Here is a 27,659-nt window from a genome sequence, read left to right on the forward strand (position 1 = left end):
GTGTACATATAAACGTGTTTTATGTCTTAAACACCAGGTCCTCATGACCACTTTTGCCTCACAAGATGTGGCTATACTCATTCAGCAACCTTCAGGAAACAAGGCTCAATACTCCATCTCTGACGTGCTTCTTTTTTCCTATCACCTCTTTCCCTGGTCACAAGGCATTGTCGAAACATTCCCATCTTGGATTTTCCTCCAGGTGGAAAGCTCTCAGGTACCTGGTTCCCCAGGCATATCCAATGCAGTTGTTAGTCAGACCTGACCATTTAGGGTATAGATCCAATTAAAGCTGATGTAAACTGACATGCTCAGGTATGTGTGGCCTTCAGCTTCTGGAGTCATTTCCTTAGCCCTCAACTCTCCAAGAACTCTCAGTTCAGTTCATTCTTTCTTGACAGCACCCAGGGCCATATTACCCCAACCATATTACTATTTCTGTAGCAATCTGAGGCTGATGTCAATTCATCTTCATCTCCTGGGAGAACCCCACAAACAGCTGGACTTTAGCGTATGTGCCCCAGTTGCATGTTCAAAAGAAGTGATCTCACTTGTTCCACAGTCGTAAGAAAAGACCCAGCTCCCAATTAGTGTGATGGCATTTTGGCTAGGTTTGTGAAAAGGGCAGTTCCCTGCTGTTTCCCATAAGCCAAAGGCTGGAAAGAACTGGCAGCCAGGAAATTCCTTGGCAGTTATGTCTCACAGCACTGCAAGTAGATGAGAACAGTGCCAATTAGCCCAGGCATAAATGCAAGTTTATGTGTGTGTATGAATTACATGTTTCATTTTGTTATCTTTATACCTAATATATATTTAGGTATGTATATTCTTTTGTATACACCAATACATTTTATCAGTTCACTCAATTTAATTATAGATATATATGTATTCATATGTGCATATGTACATATGAGCATTTATGTCTTCAACAATGTTGAAATATATCACACTGTAGGCCTACATACTTTTATGGATAAACCTCAATATTTTACAGTTAAACACATTAATGTCTATGTATATGTTGATGTATGTTACATATTCCCAGTAATATATTTATGAATATGTTTTTAATGCATATATATACACATACAAATATTTTTCAAACTAGGCTCTTACTAGCTGCAGTGGCCTCTTATTCCTCAGCCTATAATTGGCTGCCCAAGGGATGTTTAAAATCTTACTGCACTCCTGGTCCAAGGACCCAACTCAGACCCATTGCTTCAGGGTGCTCCCTTTCCTTTCCCAAGGGCCAACTTACTCTAATCACATTATCACAGCCATGGAAACCTAAGGGCTAAGACCCTTCAAGGTAATCTTCCTTATCTTGAAAAGAGGCCCCTTCCAACCACCAACACCTGGATTCTATTGCATGCACTTCCACTGGGTTTCAAAACAAGTGCTCTCATCCTGTTTGAATATTTTAAGAAAACAATTTCCACTGAAGATAATGGCACTCTGGCTACATTTGTCCAAAGGACACTGCCCTACTGCTTCCCTTCAGTTAACATACACAAGGAATTGGCAGCCAGTAAATTCACTGGCATTTGTGGCTTCCAGCATTGCCAGTAGATTAGGAGAGTGCCCATTGGCCCAAGCATATTTGCAAGTTTGTGCTTGACACCGTTTGTTTCATTGCACTGGGTTGGTTTGTTTATTTATTTATTAAGAGATGGGGTCTTGCTCTGTTATCCAGGTTGGCCCCAAACTCCTGGGTTCAATCAATCCTCCTGCCTCGGTCTCTCCAGTAGCTGGGACTATAATCACCTAGCTACATGTAAATTTTTTTACATGTACATTTATATACATTTATGTATATACATCCTATCTACATTCATCTATGTAAATGTATTTTTGTTTGTATTTGTGTGTGTGTGCATATATATCTTTTCTTCCTCAATGCATGGTATGACTCCCAAATCTGCCACATGCAGCTACAAAATAAACACAGGTATTAATAAATTCCTACATCTTATGTATACACATTAATATGTTTCTGTATATATTTAAGGGTTACATATTTTTCTCAATATGTTTATGAATGGTTTTTGTGTGTGTATGTATACAAATACATATCAAACAGGACTGAGGTAGGCATCTTGACTGAATCTAACACTGACTGAAAGAGATGCCTCCAAATTTCCCACAGCTGGTAATCCAAAATCCTCAGCCAATTGCATTGCCTCTGTGTGCTCTCTTTGCTCCTAATTTGGACATGTGCATTTCAAATCCACAGTAGACTGGGTCTTTCAGAGAAGATTTCCCCCACAATCTGATGCCTAGTTTGACTACACACTATACAACTACCATTCACTGTATCTCTAAACTGCTTCCTTTTCTCTGATACATGGCTTCCTGGTCAGACTGGGTTATTAAGCTAGATCTCTCTCCTGGGTTTTCCTCAAGTAGATGGACCTCATGCACCTTGTTCCCCAGGTGTTTTCTGTGCAGGTATTAGTCCTGTCCAGGAGGCTTCTAGATTTAATTAGAATTGGCCAAAACTGACTTGTGCAAAATATGTAGACTTCAGCTTCTGAAGTCATTTCCTTTGTCCTCAGAATTCTCCAGTAGCTCTCAGTTCAATCCAATCCTTGTTAGTCAATCCCTTTAGCTGAGGTCATCTAACTCCAAGTATATTACCACTGCTTCCACAGAAAAATGAGTGCTGGTGCATAACTACTCTTCCTTACCTAGGAGAGACTCATTCTAACCATTGCTTCAGCATAAATGCAGTTTTGTGTGTATGTGTGTATGAGATAGGATGTGTTTTGTTTTCCAGGTTTATTTTTTAATATATATTAATATATTTGTCTATGTATACTCTTATTTATATATCTATAAATTTTGTTATCCAGTTATATAAACATAAAAATTGTATTTGTGTTTGTACATGTATATATACACACATACATATGTATTTGTTATGGTTTGGAAGGGAGGAGTCCCTCAAAATCTCATGTGTGAGACAATGCAAGAAGGTTTAGAGGAGAAATTATTGGGTTATGAGAGTCTTAACCCAATCAATGGATTAATCCCCTGATGGGATGAACTGAGTGGTAACTGAAGGTAGACAGGGTGTAGCTGGAGGAGGTGGGTTACTTGGGTCATGCCTCTGGGGTATATATTCTGTATCTTGGGAGGTAGAGTCTTTATCTGCTTTCTGATCATCATGTGAGCTGCTTCCTTCCACCACACTCTTCCACCATGATGTTCTGCCTCACCTCAAGCCCCAAGGAATGGAGCTGGCTATGGACTGAGACCTCTGAAACCATGAGTCCCTAAATAAACTTTTCTTCCCTAAAATTGTTCTTGTCAGATCTTTTAGTCACAGCAGTGAAAAAGCTGGTTAAAACAGTATTCCTTTTCTTTACCACTGTCCAGAGAAACACCTCACACTGTCAGAGACAGCTACATATTTATATGAACAAACATTCTACATGTTAATATGTTTATGTGTATTTTTACCTGTGTTACAAATCCCTCCTTATATATTCATGAATATATATTTTGTGTGCAGCATATATATTTTTTCAAACAAGAAAACTACTATCTGAGGTGGCCATTTATTTCTCAGACTACAATTGACTCCCCAAGAGATACCTTAAAATCTCATAGAGTTCCTGGTACAAGGTTCCCACTCTGGCCTATTGTCCCTTGTCGTTCTTTTAGGTTTTGCTTTATACATGTGCATTTCAAATCCCTACCCAATAGGACTTTAAGACCAGGTTTGCCCTACAAGGTTGCCCCCTAAGTTAGGTTATGTATATTATCAAACCCACAAAATGGAATCTTTTCTCTGTCTGACTTTCCTACTTTTGTCAGCAACCTCTTTGGTTGTCAGAAGAGGTTATCAAAATAATTCCCTGACTTGGGTTCTCCAACAGGCAGAAGAGCCTTAGGGTCCTTCCTCAAGTATTTCCAATCTAAGCATTAATGACAACTGACTAGAGGGCTATAAATCCAATCAGAGTTGGCCTTAAGGCTTGCTTAGAACTGTATGAGTTGAAGGAAATAGCACTAAGGTCCTGGGTTCAGTCCATTTCTAGTTCACAAATTCCTCTAATGGGGACCAGAATACACTAATACATTGCTGTCCGTACCATAGTTACCTGAAGGGTGAGGCCTAGCAGATCTTCCTTACCTGAGATAAAAGAAATGGAGTAAATTAAAAGGCCAGAGAATGGAGGGAGGGAAGAGATAAGAGAAAGCCAATTTAACTCAGAGTTTCAAGTTAGGTCAACAAAGAAAAAAAACTGCTCCACATTCCTTGCATGTATGCTGAAGATTACCCAACAAGGCCATATCACATTCCACTTTTGGAACCAACAAACCAAGAAGTAGCAAAACCTTCTCTTTATGGACTAACCTCCTATCCCAGAAGTTTCCTGCTTCATGTCCTCCCACCCCTCTTATCTATAGCCAATGTAAGTTCAGTGTAAATGATTTATTTCTTTTCCCCAGATTTTCATTATAAAACACCCTGGCCCCTTAAGTCTAGTGGACATTTTCCCACTGGCTATCTGGCCATGCAGCTGGTGGCTTAGGGATTTTGTCCCAGGATCGGTTCTTCACCTTCTGGAGCATCTGTACAGCTCAACAAACCCTTTCTTTTCAGAGACTTTTTAGTCTCAAGAGTTTCATCTAGCCTTATTGGTGCAGCATTGGAATCCAGCCTTCTGAAGAATCAGGAAGAAAGATATTTTCCTTGGGACTGAATACGGCACCAAGAGTCCCTTTGAGACTACCAGAGTTAAGGTGAGTGCCTTTCCAGAGGCTTTTGAAGTCCTAGAATTAAGGTTCCACATTTGAAATATACCTTTGTAGGCTGTTCGTAGGTTTTTGCTATTGAGGTCTTAAGTGGCAGTGGGAATTTTGCAACAGAGTTGTCATCTGTGCAGAGTTGCCAGACTGGAACTGGTGAGTTTTTGGAGGATGCCCCTATATCTGGTATTATGATGTGTTGAGTTATTGGGGGATGCCCCTATATCTGGTATTATGATTTGTTGAATTTGCCAGGTTTGTTTGTTGAATTTGCCAGGTTTGTTTGAGTTGCCATCTGTGTACTTTCCACTTTAAATACTTTTAGCTCATAGTGACATCTTCTGGCCATTGATATAATTACAACTTAATTTGCATTTGCATTGCTCTGACTGACCAAAGCCATTATTAATATTAAATGAGGATAAATGAAAAGTCTCATCCTAAATAAAAGAGACATTTCTCCTTCCAATCTCAACCAGGAAGTTTCCAGGTAACTGTAAATGACTTTTTTCAAAAGTGTCATTTTGGGACTAACTGTCCCTAATGTATAGCAGTCTCACAGGGACCCCAATGGAAGAACATAACCCCTCCCCTGGGTTAGAAGGAATACTCCTGATCATCTAGAAGGTGCAAAATAATGGATTGCTCTTCCCAGAACCTGGAGCACCCTGAAACACTTGGCATATAGGGAATCTGAGACATGCAAAAAAGTAACCAACCACCCAATGGTGACACCTTGGGGAGAGGTTCTCATAGCAGTACATTTCAGCAAGACACACTCCTTCCCAGGTTTTGATTGACTGAAAGAAACTCTTGTAAGTACAAAGAAAGATCTTTGCAATTGCCTGAGTATGGCACTTCTGATCTGAGAAGAACTTCTGGTTATTTTTGTGAAACAAATTAGAAAACAAGCACAGCCATTAGAATGGGAAGGTAAACTGGTACTAAACCCAGTAGATAATCTCCAGACTCTAAAATTGCGCCTCACAAAATTCTCCTTTCTTTTTTTCAAAATTCTCTAAATAACTGAGACCTGTAATAAATGAAAACAGTGTGTGTGGGTGGGGATTTGAAAAATTTAAGAGATCTGCCAGGTATTCTCCCGCCCACCCACCAAACCAATTTATCCAATTTTTCTGTCTGCATTGGAAACCCTCCCCTTCTCTCCCCTTCCTTTTCCCTCCTTTCCCAGTTCCCCTGCCAGGCCCTCAGAACCTATTTTAATGAATCTATTTAAAATCAAAATACAAACATCAGTGGTAACTTGTCCAGAATCCCTCCCGATGGGAGAAAAAAACAGCTGCTAGAGCAATTGGTGGACCTGAAAGAAAAATAGCCTAGACCTAAAAAGACTCAGAAGGCCACAGAGTGGTGGGGCTGCTACTACTTAGGCACCTACTGTCCTCAGTCAGCATTCAGCCCAGGGTAAACATAAAATAGATTATGAATCAGCCCAGACTGAACATGGAGCTGGTCATCTCCAACCCAAAACGAAAAGCAAAAAGCTATAACTTATACTGTCTGGTCTAAAGCAGAATTAAGGTCTAAGGAAAAAAAAAATCCCAGATCCACATAAAGATTCCCATGAATTTTGATGAGAATTTAATGTTATTATATGCTCCCTATTAGCCGGAGTGGCATTATTTATAACAACTGGTTCATGTAGTATGGCTGGGAGAGGGACAGTATTGGATGCACCTTGGGGACTGGCAAAAACCTGAAGTTTTCCCAGGGACACAAACCAATAATATGGCCCTTCTTTGGACAAAGCTAAATAAATGCATTGACAAACTGCTTTGGGTCTCCATTTCTTAAGCCTTTCCCAAACCTGTAAATTGGTCCAAAATTCAAGATTTTCTAAAGGAAAATCTATGTATAGTGACTTCAAGCAACTCTGTCCCTTTTTCCAGAAAAATTCTGGTTTGCCTTTTTAATGCCTTACTAAAATTTCCTTAAATTCAGTTTTCTTAATGGACTAAACAAACAACTATCTACTCTAATTAAAAGAACGAAAAGTGACTGGAAAGTACATTCCCTGTCCAACTTGTGGCCCAGGTTGATAATTTAACCAAAATGTTTAATGGAGTCAGAGAGAAGGCGGCTAATCATAAATGAATTTGCAGCTCCAGCAATTAGAGGCAAAAGTCAGCTATAAATCTGAAAACAAACCTGAATAGTCTGTCGTTGCTATAAGAAACCTGGATATTCAGAAATGGACTAAAACTAAAAATATTTCAGAAGAGACAACCTAAACTCATTGGCTCTGAAATCCTCAAAGGTGAAATCTAACGGAACCCAGAGAACACAGCAGTTAAAGTCCCTCCTTCGTTTAAATTCTCTGGGAAAAACATTTATTCAAATGGAACCTGACCTTTATCCCATCTTAACAGACAGTAGGGCACCACCCTGTCCACTTTAAGTCCTAGTTAGATCCAGTAGCCCCTCCTTCAGGAGTACTAAAGAAATTAAACTGGGATGGATTTAAATTTTCTCTCATTATTTCTTTCCAAGTTTGTAAACTTTTCTTTGAGATGTTGACCCATTGCCTTCTGGTCAGTCCCTTTGCCATACATATTGGAGGTGGAGATTTTCTCCAAAAGCATAATTCTGTAAAGTTTTATTTCTCCTAAGAAGGAAATGTAACATTGGATTGTATCTCCTCGGGTGCAAACAATAGGGAACATAATAAGAATGGCAACTTTCTCTTTTCTCTTGAAATTAATACAAAGTGTCCAGCTGATAACCACTCTTGCCCAGAGTTTAGAGACCTTCTTGAAGCTTTACGGATCTCTTCCTGGATTAACATTAGAAGAATTTACAGTGCCACCCGCATAAAAATCACTATTGATAAATCTAAACCTTTACCTCGAATTAATCAATATTCTTTCAGTAAGCAGGCAATGGAAGGAATACAACTAACAATTGAAGGATGTATAAGAAAGGGGTTAATCGCTCACTCCTTGTATGAGTCCTTATAGCATTCCAATTTTGCCTGTTTAAAAAAAAAAAAAAAAAAAAAACACGTAACAGTTGAGTATGGTGTCACACACCTATAATCCCAAAGAGGCTGTGACAGGAAGACTTGGAGTTCAAAACCAACCTCAGTAATTTGGCAAGGACCTGTCTCAAAAAATAAAAAGGGCTGGGGATGTAACTCAATGGTTAAGTGACCCTAGGTTCAGTCCCTAGTACCAAACACACACACATAGAGGTTGGAGGTCTATTCAAGGCTTGCAGGCTATAGGTCAAGGAGTAACCCCTCAAGGCATTCAGTCATTTCAAATCCACATACCCTCCATGCTGATATTCCACCAGAAAGTAGTTTCTTTACAGTAACTAATTTATGCAGTGCATTCTTTAATATCCCTGTAGATCCAGAAAATCTATTTTTATTTGCCTTTGAGATAGTCTTCAATTCACCTGGACTATAATGTTTTGAGGATATACTGAAAACCCACAGACTTTAAAATAAGATTTAAGCAATTTAGCTTTCTCTGAGGGGACAGCTTTATTACAATATGCAGATGACTTACTACTCTGTGCTCAATCCTTTTCAGTCCTTCAAGACAGACATTTAAGAAACTGCTTCAAACTCTGGCAGCAAAGGACAGACATAAAGGAAAAACTGCAGGTTGTTGGTGAGTCTGTTAAATATCTACAACATATCATATTTTCTGAAGACTCAAGTTGCATGATAATCGTTTAGCACACATACAAAAATATCCTAGACCAACTACACAAAGACAATTGATAGGATTTGGCACACTGACAGAATACTGTCAGAATTGGATTCCTAATTTTTCTTTGATTGCTAAACCATTCCATGAAGTGCTACATGCCTGTATACTGGAACCTTTAGTGTAGTCAATAGAACAGTTTTGGGTTTTAAGATTTTAAAGGAAACTCTGAGCAACCCACCAGCCTTAGGCCTTCCAAACTATGATTCACCTTTCCATTTATTTGGGCACAAATGGAAAGGCACTGTATTCAGAAGGCATAGACACATGGAGGAATGCATAGGCTTTGGGATATTAGAGTCCACAGCTAGGCTGTGTAGCACAGGGAGTGCCTCTTTGCTTATGAGGAATTCCTGCTACTGTCCTTTCAGTAAAAGTCACTGAAGACATAGATGCAGGCACCTCTTTATATATGTTCTCCATGCAACACAAGCCTTGCTTGCTTCACATCACATGCAGCATCTATCTGCCAGCAAGCTGACTTCATGAGATAACCCTCCTTTTAGCAGTCCACGTCATTATGATGAGATGTCATATACTCAGTCCAGCAACTTTACTACCAACAGAATTAGACAAAACCCTCTTGACTGCATATTATTAACTGTCACATTTTCACTCCGTAAAAAGATTTAAAGAAAACTCTAATACCTGATGCTGATGGGTTTTGGTACACTTTAAATTCATATTTAAAATGTGAAAATCACATGCAATAACTAATCTATTTGAAATTCTTGAAGCCACTTACCACATTTCTCCTCAGCCCAACAATCAGAACTTTATGCTTTAATACAGCTAAAGAATGAGCTAAAGAACTAGTAGCCAGTATTTATGCAGACTCTCATTACACATTTGACATGGCCCATGATTTTGGAATGTTACAGAAACAAAGAGGACTTATCACTGCTCAAAGAAGTTGAGAGCAGTACTTTTGGGTTGGAACTACTGGATGTTATTTTGTTTCCAAATAATTTGACTATCATCAAGGTTTATAGATATTCTAAATTAGAAATGAACATGCTGAAGGAAATCAGTTAGCTGATGTTGCCAAAAGAAGGGCAGCTCAAAACATAGACGCTGTTGAACCTGAAATCATTGTCCTGACACCCCAGAAGCATTAGAAACCACTGTATATAATGAACATTTCCTGAAATTTATACCTAGGATTTAGTTTAGTACCTCTGATAATTAGAGAATTTTTGGTAAACCTTGGAGGTTTTCTGGACTACAAGAAAAACCTTTGGTATGGACCTAAAAAACTTCCTGTATTACCAGGTTACATGATGAAAAGAATATTCCAAAGTATATATGACCTAGCTCTTTGGTTCACAAAGAAGATGTTAGAATTTGCCTAACTTTCCAGTGTAAATACATGAATATACTACAGTGAACCTCACCATTATGTATATCCACAAAACACTTTTTTTTAAAAAATGTAAATAAATAGATTTGTGGAGTAGAGAAATAGGGAACAGCAGAGTAGAGAAAAGGGAAGTAGGTAAGTATTGGGGACTTAATTAGAGCAAACAATACTCCACGTATTTATGATTATGTCAAAATAAATTCCAATGTCATGTGTAACTATTGCAAACCAATAAAAATTTTAAAAAGAAAAAAAATAAAGAATTTGCCAAAAACAGAGAACAATAATATTCTGCTATCTCTGCAAGTCCTAGGTGCCCCACATTTCCAAAGTACAATTCAAAGCTACCAAAGCCCAGCAAGAAAGATTTAAATTACCAAAAAATCCTTTTTAAGTAGAGCAGATAGGTTCCATACAGCTGCCTATCAGCAATGACTGTCAGTACATGGCTTGCATTTTTTTTCATTGGGTGGAAGCTTTCCCTGTCCACCATGCTACTGCCACCTCTCTGGCTTGTAATAGAAAAGACTATACTAACCTGGAGAACTCCTTATGCACTACACATTGACAGAGGATCCCACTTTATGAGACAAATTGTCCAATAAGTGTGTGCTATTTGGTCAATATTACAACATTTTCATTCTGCGTACCAACCCCAGGCCTCTGAATTGGTACAAAGAATAAACAAAATTATTAAAACTCAGCTAAATGTATGGAAATCTTAAAATCCTTGATCAAAAGCCTGACCTATAGTTCTTTTGAATTGAAGATCTACCCACTTTGGGAACCACAGACTTTGTCTTTTGGGAATCATAACAGGAAGATCTATGCATCTTTTCTCTGTGCCCCTAGATTCTTTAGCCACTAAATGGAGAATTCTTACAAATTGTTAAGAGAGTATAAAGGTTGTTAATGAAAATTACTCCTTAGTAAAACACTCTTCTTTTACAGCAGCAAGAGGAGTGATTTTCTACCTCAGAATCCAGCCTGCTGATTTTGTATACTGGAAAAGATATCTCTGTAAAAATTCTTTATAACCCTGCTGGAAAGGTTCTTTATATGTACAACCTGTGAAGCCCTGTGCAGCCAAACTCAAGGGAATTAACTCCTGGATCCACATTTCCACTTAAAAAGGGCTAATCCACTTGAGTGGTCTAGCACCTCATCACCAACATCAAGCTTCATCTGACCAGAGAAAAAATAATAACTGACAGTTTGAGGTTGACTACTTCTGCCTAAAGAGTCTGGAACAGGCCTGTGTAAACCTTAAACTACTGAAATATTCCTATACATCGTTATGCTTATTTTATAGTTACTATAATAATTTTGTTCTTGGGAATACTTTTAATTTTGATTGTGTTACACAAAGCTCATCAGATTCCTTGTGTTTTAGATTATCTATTTCAATCCTTGATTCTCACCATAGTCTCAACAAATAATAATGAAAACATTTATATATGTAGTTACATTTGTCACCTTTACCCAGGCATGGAAAGAGAATTCCTTAGTCAGAATTTCACAGTCTCTAGCAACTTCTGGAAATTTAGCAAAATGTTGGATGTGCTACCCCAACCCTCATACCACTCATGAACATAATGGCTTACTGGTACAACCTGTTCTAAACTTTAGCTCAGTTCCTAAGTGCATTGTCAATCATACCCGTCAGAGTTATGTTGGATATAACCCCATAATCAGTTATCCAGTTCGTCTAGCACATTCCAGTCAACCCTTACCATGTTTTTATATTTACACTCGTGTCATTCCTCCAAAGTTTACCCATAAGACTATGGAAGAGGCTGAAGCAGCATTAAAAGAACTTTTAGAAAAATACTATAATGGATCCCTCAAAGGTGAAGGTCCAGCCTTACCTGGGTGTGCTACCACTGACCCTTGGCTTAATGATCTACGAGAACAAATTAGAGAAAACTTTGAGCAGTTTGTATGTGCACCCCCTGGTTATATTTTTGTCTGTGGAGGAGATCACCACCCATGGGCCCGTAAGTGCATTAAAGGATGGGTCATGAGGGGGCAATGCCTCCTAGGATATTTGTTTACACCTGTATCCATATTTGATGCAGAGGCAATTCAGCACTGGTCTCGTTCCCCTGAACTTCCCTCTGGATTCAAACAAGCCACTTTAGATGGCTCCATCCACTTCTTTGGAAGAGCATTTTTGCCATGGTGGGGTGTTGCTAACCATGAGCATATGACTAGAAACCTTTCCATTACCTTAGGCAACCTTGCTGAAGAGAATGCTGCTTCCATTATAGCACAGCATAAAGCTACTGACTCTTCACCCAATCTTGAATTAGATAGCCGAATTGCTCTAGACTACACATTAGCAGAAAAAGGAGGCATATGTGTGGTAACAAATGCATCTTGCTGTGTCTATATAAATATGTCTCATGAAGTAGAAACACATTTGGAAACTATTAGAAAAGAAGCCACCTGGATCCAATAGGTCTCTATCATGGAAATTGGATTTAATCTGTTTAGTGATCATTTTGGTTGATTATTAGTAGAAATCAAATGATTATTTAGAAAAATATTATAGTTTGATACTTCTACTTGGCATTCTTTTGATTGTTATAATCTCTAAATGCTATATCTTTTCTTGTTCCCAAATATGTAAATCAGTAGAATGAATTTCAGCCTAATATTACACTAGCTCAAAAGATTGAACTAACTACCTGTAACTTTCCAGAAGAAGCTATTTTTGAGAACACTGAAGAATTCTGTGGGTGAATGGTTAGATGCTTGCTCTCTCTTCCTGTCTACTACTCGTAATTGGACAAAAAATATCTCACTGTTGTTATCTACAAATTTCCCTCCTCTCTGGGATATGACTTCCTAGGAATGAGTCTTCCTAGCAATGTGAGATGTGACCTGGAACATAAAATGGCTACGTAAGAAGTGATAAAATTAATACAGCATCCATCAACAATGCTTACTCTAAAAGGCTCCAATAAAAGGGGGAATGATAAGAATTCTGGGATGTCTTAAGTTACAGGCCAGAGAATGGAGGGAGGAAAGAGAAAAGAGAAGTCCAATGTACTTACAGCTCAATCTTCAAGTTAAGTCAATAAAGAAAAAAGAAGAAGAAGAAAGAATCATTCCACATTCCTTGTCTGTATTGCTAAAGGCCACATTGCATTCTGCTTTAGAACCAACCAACCAAGAAATAGCAAAATCTTCTTTTTTATGGTCTGCTTTGCAATGTCCTGCTCCTCTCATCTATAGCCAATGTAAGTTCAGTGCAGCTTATTTGTGTTTCCTCACCCCAAAATTTTACTATAAAACACTCTGGCCTAACCTTAGGTCTGATGGACATTTTTTCACTCACTTTCTGGCCAAGCCGCTGGTGGCTTAGGGAATTTGTCCCAGGACCAGTCCTTTACCTTCTGGCTAGCACCTGTACAACTCAATAAATGCTTTATTTTCAGAGACCTCTTAGCCTTAAGAGTTTGATTTAAAACTTGTAAGAGCCTCACTTTGATCATAAATACTTTGCATATGTTATAAGAGTTCCAAGGTGGGTTCATTTAATGGCACTGCTGTGCTGTTCCCTTCATCCAAAAGTCAAGAGTAACTGGCAAGCAGGATATTCCTTGCTCTTTTGGCTCCCAGCATTGCAAGAAAACCAGAATATTGCCCACTGCCCCAGGGTATAAGTGCAAGTGTGTGTGTGTGTGTGTGTGTGTGTGTGTGTGTGTGTGTGTTTCGTTCTGTAGGTCAGAGTAAGTTTCATTGTGTTAATTTTATTTTTAACATGTATATATACACTTTTATTTACATATCTATTATTTTATGCTATCTATATTTATTTTCACAAAAGTAGTCAGTAAAAGTAGTCAGTTTTTTTGTTTGTTTGTTTGTTTATTTTGCGGTGCTGGGGATCAAACCCAGGGCCTTGTGCTTGCAAGGCAAGCACTCTACCGACTGAGCTATCTCCCCAGCCCAAGTAGTCAGTTTTAATGTTATTTCATTTGTACAATTATGTCTTTCCTTCATCACTTGGGAGACAACCACACTGCTAGGAACATCTACGTATTTATATGAATAAACATACATGTACACACAAATTAATAGGTTTATAGATTTACATATGTTATAGATTCCTGTCAATATGAGTATATTTTTATGTGCATGCATACATATATATTTTTCAAACAAGAATATCTTTTGCTGAAGAGGTTTTGGGGTTTTAATTGTTGTTGTTTGGTGTACTTTTGTTTTGGTACTGGGGATTGAACCCAGGGGCACTTTACCACTGAGCCCAACCCTTTTAATGTTTTATTTTGATACAAAGTCTCACTAAGTTATTGGGAGTCTTGCTAAGTTCATGAGGCTGGCCTCAAACTTGTGATCCTCCTTCCTCAGCCTCCTTAAGCTGGGATTACAGATGTGTACCACCACACTAGGCTAAGGCCATTTATTTTTCAGCCTACAGTTGACTACTCAAGAGATGTCTTGAAATCTCACAGAGCTTCTAGTCGATGGCCCTCATTGCCTCTGGTTTCTCTCCAAGTATGGACAAGTCCATTTTAAATTCCCTAAAGACCAGTCTTTCATACCAGATTTTTTTTTTTTTTTTTTTTTTTTTTGTCCCAGGGATTGAACCCAGGTCCTGGCACTTAACCATTGAGCAACATCCCTAGCCCCCCCCCCCTTTTTTTTTTTTTTTTTGAGACAGGGTCTTGCTAAGTTGCTCAGAGCCTTGCTAATTTGCTGAGGCTGGCCTTGAACTTGTGATCCTCCTGCCTCAGTCTCCTGAGTCACTGGGATTACAGGCATGTGCCACCATGCCCAGCTTTCATGCCAAATTTGTGCCACACACTGGGCCCTAGGTTGACTACATTCATCATCCAACCACTTTGGGAGACGGGGTTCAATACTTTGCCTGTGCCCTGTTAACTTTTATCTACAACCTCATTGGTGGGTCAGAAGGGATTATCAAACCAGTTCCTTGTCTTAGGATCTCAGAGAAGTTGAGGGGCCTTAAAAAACTGGTCCCCAGATAGTTCCAATCCAGGCATTACTCCAGTCTGACCATTGGGGCTGTAGAAAAATTAGAACTGGCCAAAAGTGGCTTGCTTAGGAATGTATAGACTTTAGCTTCTAAGATCATTTCCTTAACCCTCAGAATTCCCCATAGCTCTTATTCAGTCCATTCCTACTTCATCAGTCCCTGGAAGGGTCATTGTAACCCAAACACATTCCCAATCCTTACCTGAGAGAACCCCTAATCACAAACATCTGGATTCTACTATATGCTTTCCCCAAGGGGAGGATTTCAAAAGATGTGTTCTCAACATGTTTGAAAGTTTTAAGGAAAGAGCCAACTATAGCCAACTTGGGCCTGCCCCACACCACCAGTACTCTGCCACTGACCAGTTTATTTTGTCTACAATATGTTTTGGTGGTGTGGGACAGGCCCAAGTTGGCTGTAGTTGGGCACCCAACTACAAATAGACCAAATATACTACAAATATACCAAATATACTACATACCAGCCAAACACCCAAGTGTAATTAGTGGACCTAGGCAAGGAACTTCACCAGGAGATGGAACGTTAACATCTATCACTACCCACCCCTCTCTGAGACAACTGCAGAACAGTCGCAGAAATGGAAAAGGTAATCATTCCCTGATGATTGGATTTATGCCACTGCATGGACCATGTGGACCTATGCGAGCTGCAGGAAACTGTGAGTTAATGGCAATTGTATGCTGATCCCGTGCAGATCTTGTGGGAGTTTGGCATGTATCAGGTGATATTTAATTTGAATACATGGGGGCCAGATGATAAATGATTTACTAGTGGCATGAGGGACTTGGTTTTACAAATGCATCATCTGCCACATTCATGTCTTGGATGGCTATCTTAACCCCTTACGTCAAGTGCCCTATTAATGAAGTCACTACCATGATAGCCAGCTGAGAAGCTGAAAGCAGATGGCAGGGGAAGGGAGTGTGGAATGTGAAAGGGGCCCAGAAGCAAAACAAAGCAGGAAGAAAGGACCCATGTTTGATTTAAGATTTTTCATCACTATGACCAAAAGACCCAACAGGAACAATTAGAAGAGGAAAAGCTTATTTGGGGGCTCATGGTTTTAGAGGTCCATAAACAGCCAACTCCATTCTTTAGGGCCTGAGCTAAGAGAGAACATCATGATGAAAGAGTGTGGCGGGGGAAAATGGCATCAGGATATGGCACCAGGAAGCAGAGAGACTTGTTTCCCTGGCCCAGTGACTACGATTTGCACCTGATGGTGCTAATGGCCTTGTATAGCCAACCCATCACCATAGAGAGTGATGGAGGTAACCATTTCATGGGTCGAGATGTGCAGCAACGGGCAACTCAGTTACAGACTCAATGGGAGCTGCACATTCATATCAGCCACAGGCTGCGGGCATGGCAGAACAATATAACGGCCTGCTTAAGCAAGGACTCAAAACTGCAGTCAACCCACCTTCTATGAAGGGGTGGGCAGAGCATTTGTGGGCAGCTGTGCAAGCTCTGAATGAGTGTCTTTGAAAAAGTGGACCAGCCCCTGTGGAGGATTTGCTACACCACACAGCAGCCCCAATACAGATCCAGGTGACAACAAAGGATATTGTACTTAGCCTGGGTTCAGGCAGCAAGGGAACATCCTCTTGCCCACCCCCACCAAACTGAATTGGGGCCAAACTGTAGAGTGGACATAGCCCTAGACAATAAAGGGCCCCCATCTCCATTGGGTAACCCTGTTAGTCCCATAGGGGTAAGGTTTGGAGTATGAGCCTTTGATGCCATGGGTAACTAGTGAATGGCGCCCAGAGTACATGTGACTTGGCCAGGTCCTACAGATGTGACACAGATTTTAAAGGGTATTTTTGTCATTTCCCTTTGGCCAATTATAAGTTCCCTGGTGCTGGTACACACAGAGTCTGCCAAAGTTCAGGCCCAAGCTGCATGAGTGCGGTATCAACACCCAGGGAAGCTACCACTGTGCTCCTGGGACTCAAAGCTGGCATGCATTCTCCTGGATGGGTGTGATTTACCTTTACTAGTGCTTATAACTGTTTTGTTCTTTTGTCCATAGGTGTATTCTCACCAACACAATCATGGACTGGCACACGCCTACGCCAGAGTAGCAAACACCTCTGTCTGCTGGGTATACACTGAAGTGCCTCTAAGTTCTACTGCCAAACTGCCCTGGCAAATCCAACCTGTGACCCCTGACAATCGGACCTGACTAAATAAGACTTTCATTGCCACTTCAAAATGGAAGGAAAGTAAGGCAGCCATTGTGATGGCAGTCTGGGTGCGCCACAATGCTTCTGATCCACACTTTGGGTACTCTGACTGGGGTGGTATAAACAGGTTCCTAGCTGACACTGTGGAGCTAAAAGGCTCAGTGTCTTGGTGACTGAAGAAAATGGATGGTACAAAAAGTAAGTTGGGTCTCTAATGGCTCCTGTCATACCACCCAACCAGATATCAACAAACGGGCATGATTGTTATCCCAGTACCCCATGGCACCCTGTGGGCCTGTGGCACTCATGAGTGACCATACCTCCCATGAAATTGGCTAGGATGTTGCACATGGTGTCACCCATACCTCCCAGTGACCATATGCCAAACCTTGCCCCAGAAGCCTACAGATTAGAACACTGTATGAGACTACTTCAAGTGCACAGGACACCTTGGTGGGATTATCCCCTGGCTCTGCTTTTGCCACAGTGGGCATCCTTGGTGACTGAGAGGCAGATACCTGCCTTGGCTGAACACACAACCTTAAATCAAACAGGAGGCCTTATCCCTAGTAAATGAAGAAATGTATAAGATACATAAGGTTGTGTTGCAAAATTGCATAGTACTTGATCTGTTAATAGCAGCACAAGGAGGAGTATGTGCCATGCTTAGCACTGAGTGTTGTATACATATTCCAGAGCACTGGAAGAATATTAAGATGGTTTTAGCACATATGGCTTCTGAAGTTGCAGCTATACAACAGCTGACTGGTGATTCCTTGCAGGAATGGTGGGCTGTCTTGGCACTACCTGGCAGTGGTGCTTGACGTCTGGTTGTATGTCACTGCAACTTGTATGCTGTTGTGGCCTGTGGATGCAGCTTTCCACCCTCCTTGCTAGGGGATCAATGCAGAAGATACCAGTTCCTTAGATTGTATGATGAGGAACCCTAAAGGGGTAGAATATGGGGCAGGCCCAAGATGGCTATAGTTTGGCTCCCTTACCAAGACTTCTAGCCCACAAAGACTTGGTGTGTAGTTAAGGTCACAAACACCCTGATTCAGTATATGTACTCAAGGTTGTAAGTATCTGCTTGTGTATAAGCACTCACTTTCGTAACCTATTGGCACAGGGCCTTCTTTGTTTGACCCGCACATTATAAAGGGCTATTGCAAAGACTCAGGCTGCTGCTGCTACCTTCAAATAAAGCATGTCTACATTCTCAACCGTGTGTCACATCTTCTTTCAAGTGCGTCACATCTTCTTTCAAATAAGAATCTCGAATCTTTTTCCCAAGGTCTGAACTCCTGCAGGATAGATGGTCAGGAGAGGTGTCAAACTAGTGCCCTGTCTTGGGATTTCCTAAACCAGAGGCCTCAGGCACCTCCCTCTCCAGGTGTCTTCAATCCAAGCATTAATCAAGCATGACCATTTGGGCTGTAGACCCAGGTAGAGCTAGTCAAATCTAGCTTGCTCAGATATTTGTATCCTTCAACTTCCAAGGCTATTTCCTTAGCTCTCAGAATTCCCCAATAGCTCTCTATTCAGTCCATTCCTACTTTGTCATCTTACCCCAAGCACATCCTATTGCTGCCACAGCAACATGGAAGTTAAGTCCTACCTGATCTTGCTTATCTGGGACAGTCCCACTCCAACCACAAACACCTGAACTCTACTGGATGCCCCACCCACTACCCTGTGGGGAATTCAAAAGAAGTGCTTTCATCAGGCTTCAAAGCGTTAAGAGAAGTGCAGGTCATATAGCCCATCTCGTAGAGTGCCTGCCTCTCATGCTGGAGGCCCGGGGTCGAGTCCCCCTCCCTCTGGGATTGTGGAAATAACAAACAAAAAGTGTTAAGAGAACAAGCTCCCGCTGAGGGCAGAGTCACTTTGGCCAAGTTTATAACACTGCCTTCTTGTTTCCCTTCAGTCAAAAGCCACAAGACACTTTGCCTTTTGGCTCCCACCATTTCAAGTGATGAGGGCAGTGCTCATTGACACAGCATAAATTCAAGTGTCTGTGTGTATGTGTTTCATTATGTTGCTTTTGCATATTTATTTACATATTTATATATTTAAAAGTCTTCTAAATTCACTTATTTATACATAACTATTTGTGTTTTAAATAAATGTGTGTGTGTGTTTGTGTGTGTGTGTGTGTGTGTGTGTGTATGAACAGTTATGTCTTTTCTTCCATAATGTGTAAAAACCTGTGACAGGGATAGCAACATTTTACGTGAGTAAACTTCCAAATTATAAATGTATGTGCAGATTCATGTGTTTATGTATATATGTAATAGCTTATATCTAGGCTCCAGTTTGCCTACACTTATCCAACCACAAGGAGAGACTGGATCCAGCACTCTGCCTCTAACCTACTTCCTTTTGTCTGTCATCTGCTTTAGTGTCCAGAAGGGATTGTCAAGCCAGTTACCTGTCTCTTGTGCTCCTACAACAAGTGGAAGAATCTCAAGCACCAAGCTGCCCAGGTGTTTTCAATTCAGATTGGTTTTCAGGTCTAAGAAGTAGGGCTCTCTAGATCCAATTAGATCCAGAGAAAACAGCTTTGCTAAGGAACATGGATACTTTAGTTTCTGAGGTCATTGCCTTAGCCCGAAGATACCCACAACAGCCCCAGTACCGTGCAATCCTAGTGTGGCCATCTCCTTAGACCAGCACCATCTTACCCTCAGGCACACTCCCACTGCCACCAGAGCAATCCAAGGGCTCTGATCTGGCCAGTCATCATCACCTGGGAGAGCCCACATCACTCATACACCTGGATTGTAATGTATGTGCCCTTCTTTGATGTTCAAAATGTCTCTTTTCACCATGTTTGACAGTTTCAAGAAATGAGGCCAGTACCCCTTTCTGAGAGTGACAGTACTTTGACCATGTCTGGTAACAGGGTGCTTGTCATCAGTCATAGGCAACACCAGCTAGAGCCTAGGATGCCCTTAGTATTTTTGACTTCCAGCATTGCGAATAGATGAAGACAGTACCCAGTGGCTTTTGGCCAGAATTAAAATTGGTTTGAGTATACAAGAGATTATGTATTTCACTGGGTTCTTTTGGTTTTCTGCATATTTATTTACATATTTATGTATTTATACTCTTGTTTAGTTTATGTAGTTATACTCTTTTTAAATATCTATATATTTTGTATATTTTTATATTTTATATATTTATTATATATATATATTTTATATATACTTTTGTTTTTATCTCTGTGTGTATGTATATATTCATATATACTCTTTGGGTGAAACTATCTCACACTGGGAATAACAGTTACATATTTATTATATTAATGAATTTCTACTTATAGATATATAAATATTTTTGTATATATTTAAGTTACATATTCCTCTTCATATGCTTATGTATATTTTGTCATGTGTGTGTATATATTTACTAAACAGGGTTACTATTGACTGAGGTGAGCATTTATAATTCTGCCTAACAGTAACAACCCAAGAGATGTCTTGAAATTTTATAAAACTCCTAATCCAAGGTCCCCACCAAGCCCACTGACTCTGGGTTTTCTGTTATTGATAGATATCAGATAACCATGAGTGGTAGAAACATGAGTTTAGGGGATGATTCTATAAACTGGGCCTACCTTCTGGTCCTCCATATATTTTCTTTTAGAAGTAATTTACGAGAGTTACTCGGCGAGACGCCCCTCCCGCCACTGGAGCGGTAAACACGGACAACTGGGATCATCGTAGAGGAGGCGGCTCAGCACAGCTCTGGGACTCAGAGCAACCACTGGGGCTCTGGGCGGTTGCCTGAGGAGTAGCTGCGTGGCGAGCTGTTTGGACTCAGAATGACCGCTTCTGAACACCAGGGGGTTGCCCGGAGAAAGAGGAGGAGTGCGGCGGGTCGCTTGGTCTAGGAATGACTGCATCAGAGCCACAGGCGGCTGCCAGAGGAGGAGCTACGTGGCGAGCTGTTTGAACTCAGAGTGAGCGCTCCTGAACACGCTCCTGAACACCAGGAGGTTGCCCGGAGGAAGAGGAGGAGCATGGCGGGTTGCTTGGCCTAGGAGTGACTGCATCAGAGCCACAGGCAGTTGCCAGAGGAAGAGCTGCGTGACGAGCTGTTTGAACTCAGAACAACCGCTCCTGAACACCGGTGGCATACCTGGAGGAGGAGCGCGGTGGGTCGCTTGGTCTAGGAGTGACTGCATCAGAGCTACAGGCGGCTGCCAGAGGAGGAGCTGCGTGGCGAGCTGTTTGAACTCAGAACGACCGCTTCTGAACACCGGGGGGTTGCCCGGAGGAAGACGAGAAGTGCGGCGGGTCGCTTGGTCTAGGAGTGACTGCATCAGAGCCACAGGTGGTTGCCAGAGGAGGAGGCCAGTGGTGAGTTGATTGAACTAAAAGCGACCGCTCCTGAACACCGGTGGCCTGCCTGGAGGAGGAGCGCGTTGGGTCACTTAGTCTCGGAGGCACCGCTCCTGAACACCCGGGGGCTACCCGGAGGAGGAGGAGGGGGAACAGGGCGGGTCACTTGGACTTGGAGTGACTGCCTAGGGCTACAGGCTGTTGGCGGGAGGAGGAGACACGAAGTGAGTTGCTTGGACTCCTAGTGACTGCGTCGGAAACCGGGCGGCTGTCCGGAGGAGGAGGTGTGTGGCGGGTCTCTGGGTCTCGGAGCTATTGTACGGGGCTCCAGGTGGTGGCTCAGAGGAGGGGCCGCATAGCCAGGCGATTAGGTGCAGAGCAGGGTCCCAGGATCTAGGCGGCTTCTTGCTGGAAGAGCCACACAGAGACATGCCTAGGGGTGGAGCGAAGTTTCCAGGGCGGCGGGCAGATTCTCTGAGAGAGGCAGCCTAAGGAGACTCGCCTGCGAAGGGTGAGGCTCCCAGGCCCAGGACGTAGGTCCGGGCCCCTGGGATCGTTGCAGAGGAAGACAGCCCAGCCCAGGTGGTAGTTGTAGATTGAGGGGAACCTCTAGGAGGGCAACTGACCAGCGAGACGTCCCCACCGAGTGACTCTTCCCGGCCGGGTGAGGTTTTCCCACAGGGACGGTAAAACCAGAGACACAGGCACAAACAGTCCTTGCCTCAGCCCGCAGCCTGGTTCCCTGTTGGATGACCATTGGTCAACAAGTGGAGGCACCTCTGCCCACTAGTAGGGAATATACCCCACCTGAGGGTCACCACCCCTAGAGAGGCAGCTTCTTCGTGGAGCTCTGCATTATCAACTTCCTCCAAGACTTCAGGCTACTGAAGGATAAGAGGGATATACTAGCAATCTTCAGGGACATTATAAGTCGATAGAGGAAATCTGCAATATCTTAATGACCCACTGATTCCTGAACAATATGAGAAAACAAGGGAAGAAAATGCCCCAAACAAATCTAGATGTTACATCAATAGAATCCAATGACAGCATGGCAGAAGAAATGACAGAAAGGGAGTTCAGAATGTACATAATTAAAATGATTAGGGAAGCAAACGATGAGATGAAAGAGCAAATGGAGGCATTGAATGATCGCACCAATCGACAGTTAACAGAGCAAATTCAGGAAGCAAAAGATCATTTCAATAAAGAGTTAGAGATATTGAAAAAAAACCAAACAGAAATCCTTGAAATGAAGGAAAGAATAAACCAAATTAAGAACTCCATAGAAAGCATAACCAATAAGATAGAACACCTGGAAGACAGAACTTCAGATATTGAAGACAAAATATTTAACCTCGAAAACAAAGTTGAACAAACAAAGATGGTAAGAAATCATGAACAGAATCTGCAAGAACTATGGGATATCATGAAAAGGCCAAATTTGAGAATTATTGGGATTGAGGAAGGCTTAGAGAAACAAACCAAAGGAATGAAGAATCTATTCAATGAAATAATATCAGAAAATTTCCCAAATCTGAAGAATGAAATGGAAAATCAAGTCCAAGAGGCTTATAGGACTCCAAATACACAAAATTACAACAGACCCACACCAAGGCACATTATAATGAAAATACCTAACATACAAAATAAAGACAGAATTTTAAAGGCTGTGAGAGAAAAGAACCAAATTACATTCAGGGGGAAGCCAATACGGATATCAGCAGATTTTTCAATCCAGACCCTAAAAGCTAGAAGGGCCTGGAACAACATTTTTCAAGCTCTGAAAGAAAATGGATGCCAACCAAGAATCTTATACCCAGCAAAACTTACCTTCAAATTTGACGATGAAATAAAATCATTCCATGATAAACAAAAACTAAAAGAATTTACAAAAAGAAAGCCAGCATTACAGAACATTCTCAGCAAAATATTTCATGAGGAAGAGATAAAAAACAAAGAAGCAAATCAGCAAAGGGAGGAATTACCCTAAAGGAACTGTCAAATAAAGGAGGAACCAAGATGTGTCGAAAAATAAATAAATAAATAAATAAATAAAATTTTAAATATGAATCAAATGACCAGGAATACAAATCATATCTCAATAATAACCCTGAATGTTAATGGCCTGAATTCATCAATCAAAAGACATAGACTGGCAGATTGGATTAAAAAGAAAGATCCAACAATATGTTGCCTGCAAGAGACTCACCTCATAGAAAGAGATACCCATAGACTAAAGGTGAAAGGATGGGGAAAAACATATCATGCACATGGACTCAGCAAAAAAGCTGGAGTATCCATCCTCATTTCAGATAATGAGGACTTCAAGCCAAAGTTAGTCAGAAGGGATAAAGAAGGACATTTCATACTGCTTAAGGGAAGCATAAATCAGCAAGATATAACAATCATAAACATCTATGCCCCAAACAGTGGCTCATCCATGTATGTCAAACAAATCCTTCTCAATTTTAGAAACCAAATAGACCGTAACACAATAATACTAGGTGATTTTAACACGCCTCTCTCACCACTGGACAGATCTTCCAAACAAAAATTGAACAAAGAAACCATAGATCTCAATAACACAATCAATAATTTAGACTTAACAGACATTTATAGAATATACCATCCAACCAACAGCGAATACACTTTCTTCTCAGCAGCACACGGAGCTTTCTCTAAAATAGACCATATATTATGCCACAAAGCTAATGTCAGCAAATACAAGAAGATAGAGACACCACCTTGTATTCTATCAGATCATAATGGATTGAAGTTAGAAATAAATGAAAGAGTAAAAAACAGAAACTACTCCAACACCTGGAGATTAAACAATATGCTATTATATGATGAATGGATAACAGAAGACATTAGGAAGGAAATTAAAAAATTCTTAGAGGTAAATGAGAACAAAGAAACATCATATCAAAATCTCTGGGACACTATGAAAGCAGTACTTAGAGGAAGATTTATCTCATGGAGCGCATTTAATAAAAGAAGTAAAACTCAACAAATAAACGACCTAACACTACAGCTCAAAGCCCTAGGAAAAGAAGAACAGACCAACACCAAAAGTAGTAGAAGACAGGAAATAGTCAAACTGAGAGCTGAAATCAACGAAATTGAAACGAAACAATACAAAAAATTGACAAAATAAATAGTTGGTTCTTCGAAAAAATAAACAAAATTGATAAACCTTTAGCCACACTAACAAAGAGAAGACAAGAGAGAACCCAAATCACTAAAATTCGGAATGAACAAGGAAATATCACAACAGACACGACTGAAATACAAAACATAATTAGAAGCTATTTTGAAAATCTATACTCCAACAAAATAGAAAATTTCGAAGACATCAACAAATTTCTAGAGACATATGAATTGCCTAAACTGAACGAGGAAGACATACACAATTTAAATAGACCAATTTCAAGTAATGAAATAAAAGAAGTCATCAAAAGCCTACCAACAAAGAAAAGTCCAGGACCAGATGGGTTCTCAGCCGAGTTCTACAAAACCTTTAAAGAAGAGCTCATTCCAATACTTCTCAAAGTATTCCATAAAATAGAAGAGGAGGGAACCCTCCCAAACTCATTCGATGAAGCCAATATTACCCTGATACCTAAACCAGACAGAGACACATCGAGGAAAGAAAATTTCAGACCAATATCCTTAATGAACATCGACACAAAAATTCTCAACAAAATTTTAGCAAATCGCATACAAAAACATATTAAAAAGATAGTGCACCATGATCAAGTGGGTTTCATCCCAGGGATGCAAGGTTGGTTCAACATCAGGAAATCAATAAATGTCATTCACCATATCAATAGACTTAAAGTCAAGAATCACATGATTATTTCAATAGATGCAGAGAAAGCATTTGATAATACAGCACCCCTTCATGCTCAAAACACCAGAAAAAATAGGGATAGTGGGAACATTCCTTAACATTGTAAAGGCCATCTATGCTAAGCCCATGGCTAATATCATTCTAAATGGTGAAAAACTGAAAGCATTCCCCCTAAAAACTGGAACAAGGCAAGGATGCCCTCTTTCACCACTTCTTTTCAATATTGTCCTTGAAACTCTAGCCAGAGCAATTAGACAGACCAAAGAAATTAAAGGGATACGAATAGGAAAAGAAGAACTCAAACTATCCCTATTTGCTGATGATATGATTGTATACTTAGAGGAATCAGGAAATTCCACAAGAAAACTTTTAGAACTCATAAGTGAATTCAGTAAAGTAGCGGGATATAAGATCAATACACATAAATCTAAGGCATTTTTATACATAAGCGATGAATCTTCAGAAAGAGAAATTAGGAAAACTACCCCATTCACAATAGCTTCGAAAAAAATAAAATACTCTGGAATCAATCTCACAAAAGAGGTGAAAGACCTCTACAATGAGAACTACAGAACACTAAAGAAAGAAATTAAAGAAAACCTCAGAAGATGGAAAGATCTCCCATGTTCTTGGATAGGAAGAATTAATATTGTCAAAATGGCCATACTACCAAAAGTTCTATACAGATTCAATGCAATTCCAATTAAAATCCCAATGATGTACCTTACGGAAATAGAGCAAGAAATTATGAAATTCATCTGGAAGAATAAAAAACCCAGAATAGCTAAAGCAATCCTTGGCAGAAAGAGTGAAGCAGGGGGTGTTGTAATACCAGATCTTCAACTCTACTACAAAGCAATAGTAACAAAAACGGCATGGTATTGGTACCAAAATAGAAAGGTGGATCAATGGTACAGAATAGAGGACACGGACACAAACCCAAATAAATACAATTTTCTCATACTAGACAAAGTTGCCAAAAATATGCAATGGAGAAAAGATAGCCTCTTCAACAAATGGTGCTGGGAGAATTGGAAATCCATATGCAACAGAATGAAACTAAACCCATATCTCTCACCATGCACAAAATTAAACTCAAAATGGATTAAGGACCTCGGAATCAGACCAGAGACCTTGCATCTTATAGAAGAAAAAGTAGGTCCAGAGCTTCAACATGTCGGCTTAGGACCAGACTTCCTCAACAGGACTCCCATAGCACAAGAAATAAAAACAAGAATTAATAACTGGGATAGATTCAAACTAAAAAGCTTTCTCTCAGCAAAGGATACTATCAGCAATGCGAAGAAAGAGCCTACAGAGTGGGAGAAAATCTTTGCCAATCATACTTCAGATAGAGCACTAATCTCCAGAATCTATAAAGAACTCAAAAAACTCTACACCAAGAATGCAAGTAATCCAACTGACAAATGGGCTAAGGAAATGAATAGACACTTCACAGAAGAAGATCTACAAGCAATCAACAAACATATGGAAAAATGTTCAACATCTCTAGTAATAAGAGAAATGCAAATCAAAACCACCCTAAGATTCCATCTCACCCCAATTAGAATGGTGATTATCAAGAATACAAGCAACAACAGGTGTTGGCGAGGATGTGGGGAGAAAGGTACACTCATACATTGCTGGTGGGGCTGCAAATTAGTGCAGCCACTCTGGAAAGCAGTGTGGAGACTCCTTAGAAAACTTGGAATGGAACCACCATTTGACCCAGCTATCCCACTCCTTGGCCTATACCCAAAGGACTTAAAATCAGCATACTACAGAGATACAGCCACATCAATGTTCATAGCTGCTCAGTTCACAATAGCCAGATTGTGGAACCAACCTAGATGTCCTTCAATTGACGAATGGATAAAGAAAATGTGGCATATATATACAATGGAATATTACTGAGCCATAAAGAATGATAAAATTATGGCATTTGCAGGCAAATGGATGAAACTGGAGAATATCATGCTAAGTGAGATAAGCCAATCTCAAAAAACCAGAAGACGAATGATATCGCTAATAAGTGGATGATGACACATAATGGGGGGTTGTAGGGGTTAGTGTTAGGGTTAGAGTTAGGGTTAGGGAGGGGGGCAAGAATGGAGGAAGGAAGGACTGTATAACGGGAAAAGAGGGGTGGGAGGTGTGGGGGGGAGGGAAAAAAATAACAGAATGAATCAAACAACATTACCCTATGTAAATTTATGATTACACAAATGGTATGCCTTAACGCCACGTACAAACAGAGAAACAACATGTATCCCATTTGTTTACAATAATAAAATAAAATAAAATAAAATAAGTAATTTACCAGCCAAGCATGGTAATACATGCCTGTAATCCCCCTAACTTGG

General features: G+C 40.4%; 1 protein-coding gene across 1 annotated transcript; it reads left to right on the forward strand.

The window, feature by feature from the left end:
* The first annotated feature begins 4,515 nt into the window (after window positions 1–4,515).
* LOC124987310 (endogenous retrovirus group V member 2 Env polyprotein-like) lies at window positions 4,516–13,263 on the forward strand. Its single transcript, XM_047556488.1, has 3 exons — window positions 4,516–4,752; window positions 8,316–8,396; window positions 10,807–13,263. Exon 3 carries the CDS (start codon window positions 11,297–11,299, stop codon window positions 12,314–12,316), a length of 1,020 nt encoding a protein of 339 aa, XP_047412444.1. The 5' UTR covers window positions 4,516–4,752; window positions 8,316–8,396; window positions 10,807–11,296; the 3' UTR covers window positions 12,317–13,263.
* The last annotated feature ends 14,396 nt before the right edge of the window (window positions 13,264–27,659 follow it).

This window comes from Sciurus carolinensis, chromosome 6 (assembly GCF_902686445.1).
Source record: "Sciurus carolinensis chromosome 6, mSciCar1.2, whole genome shotgun sequence".
In the NCBI taxonomy this organism is placed as follows: domain Eukaryota; kingdom Metazoa; phylum Chordata; class Mammalia; order Rodentia; family Sciuridae; genus Sciurus; species Sciurus carolinensis.

What these genes read in the sequence shown, in the direction of transcription:
- LOC124987310 (XM_047556488.1), top strand. Translation starts at nt 11,297, where the DNA reads ATGAAAACATTTATATATGTAGTTACATTTGTCACCTTTACCCAGGCA.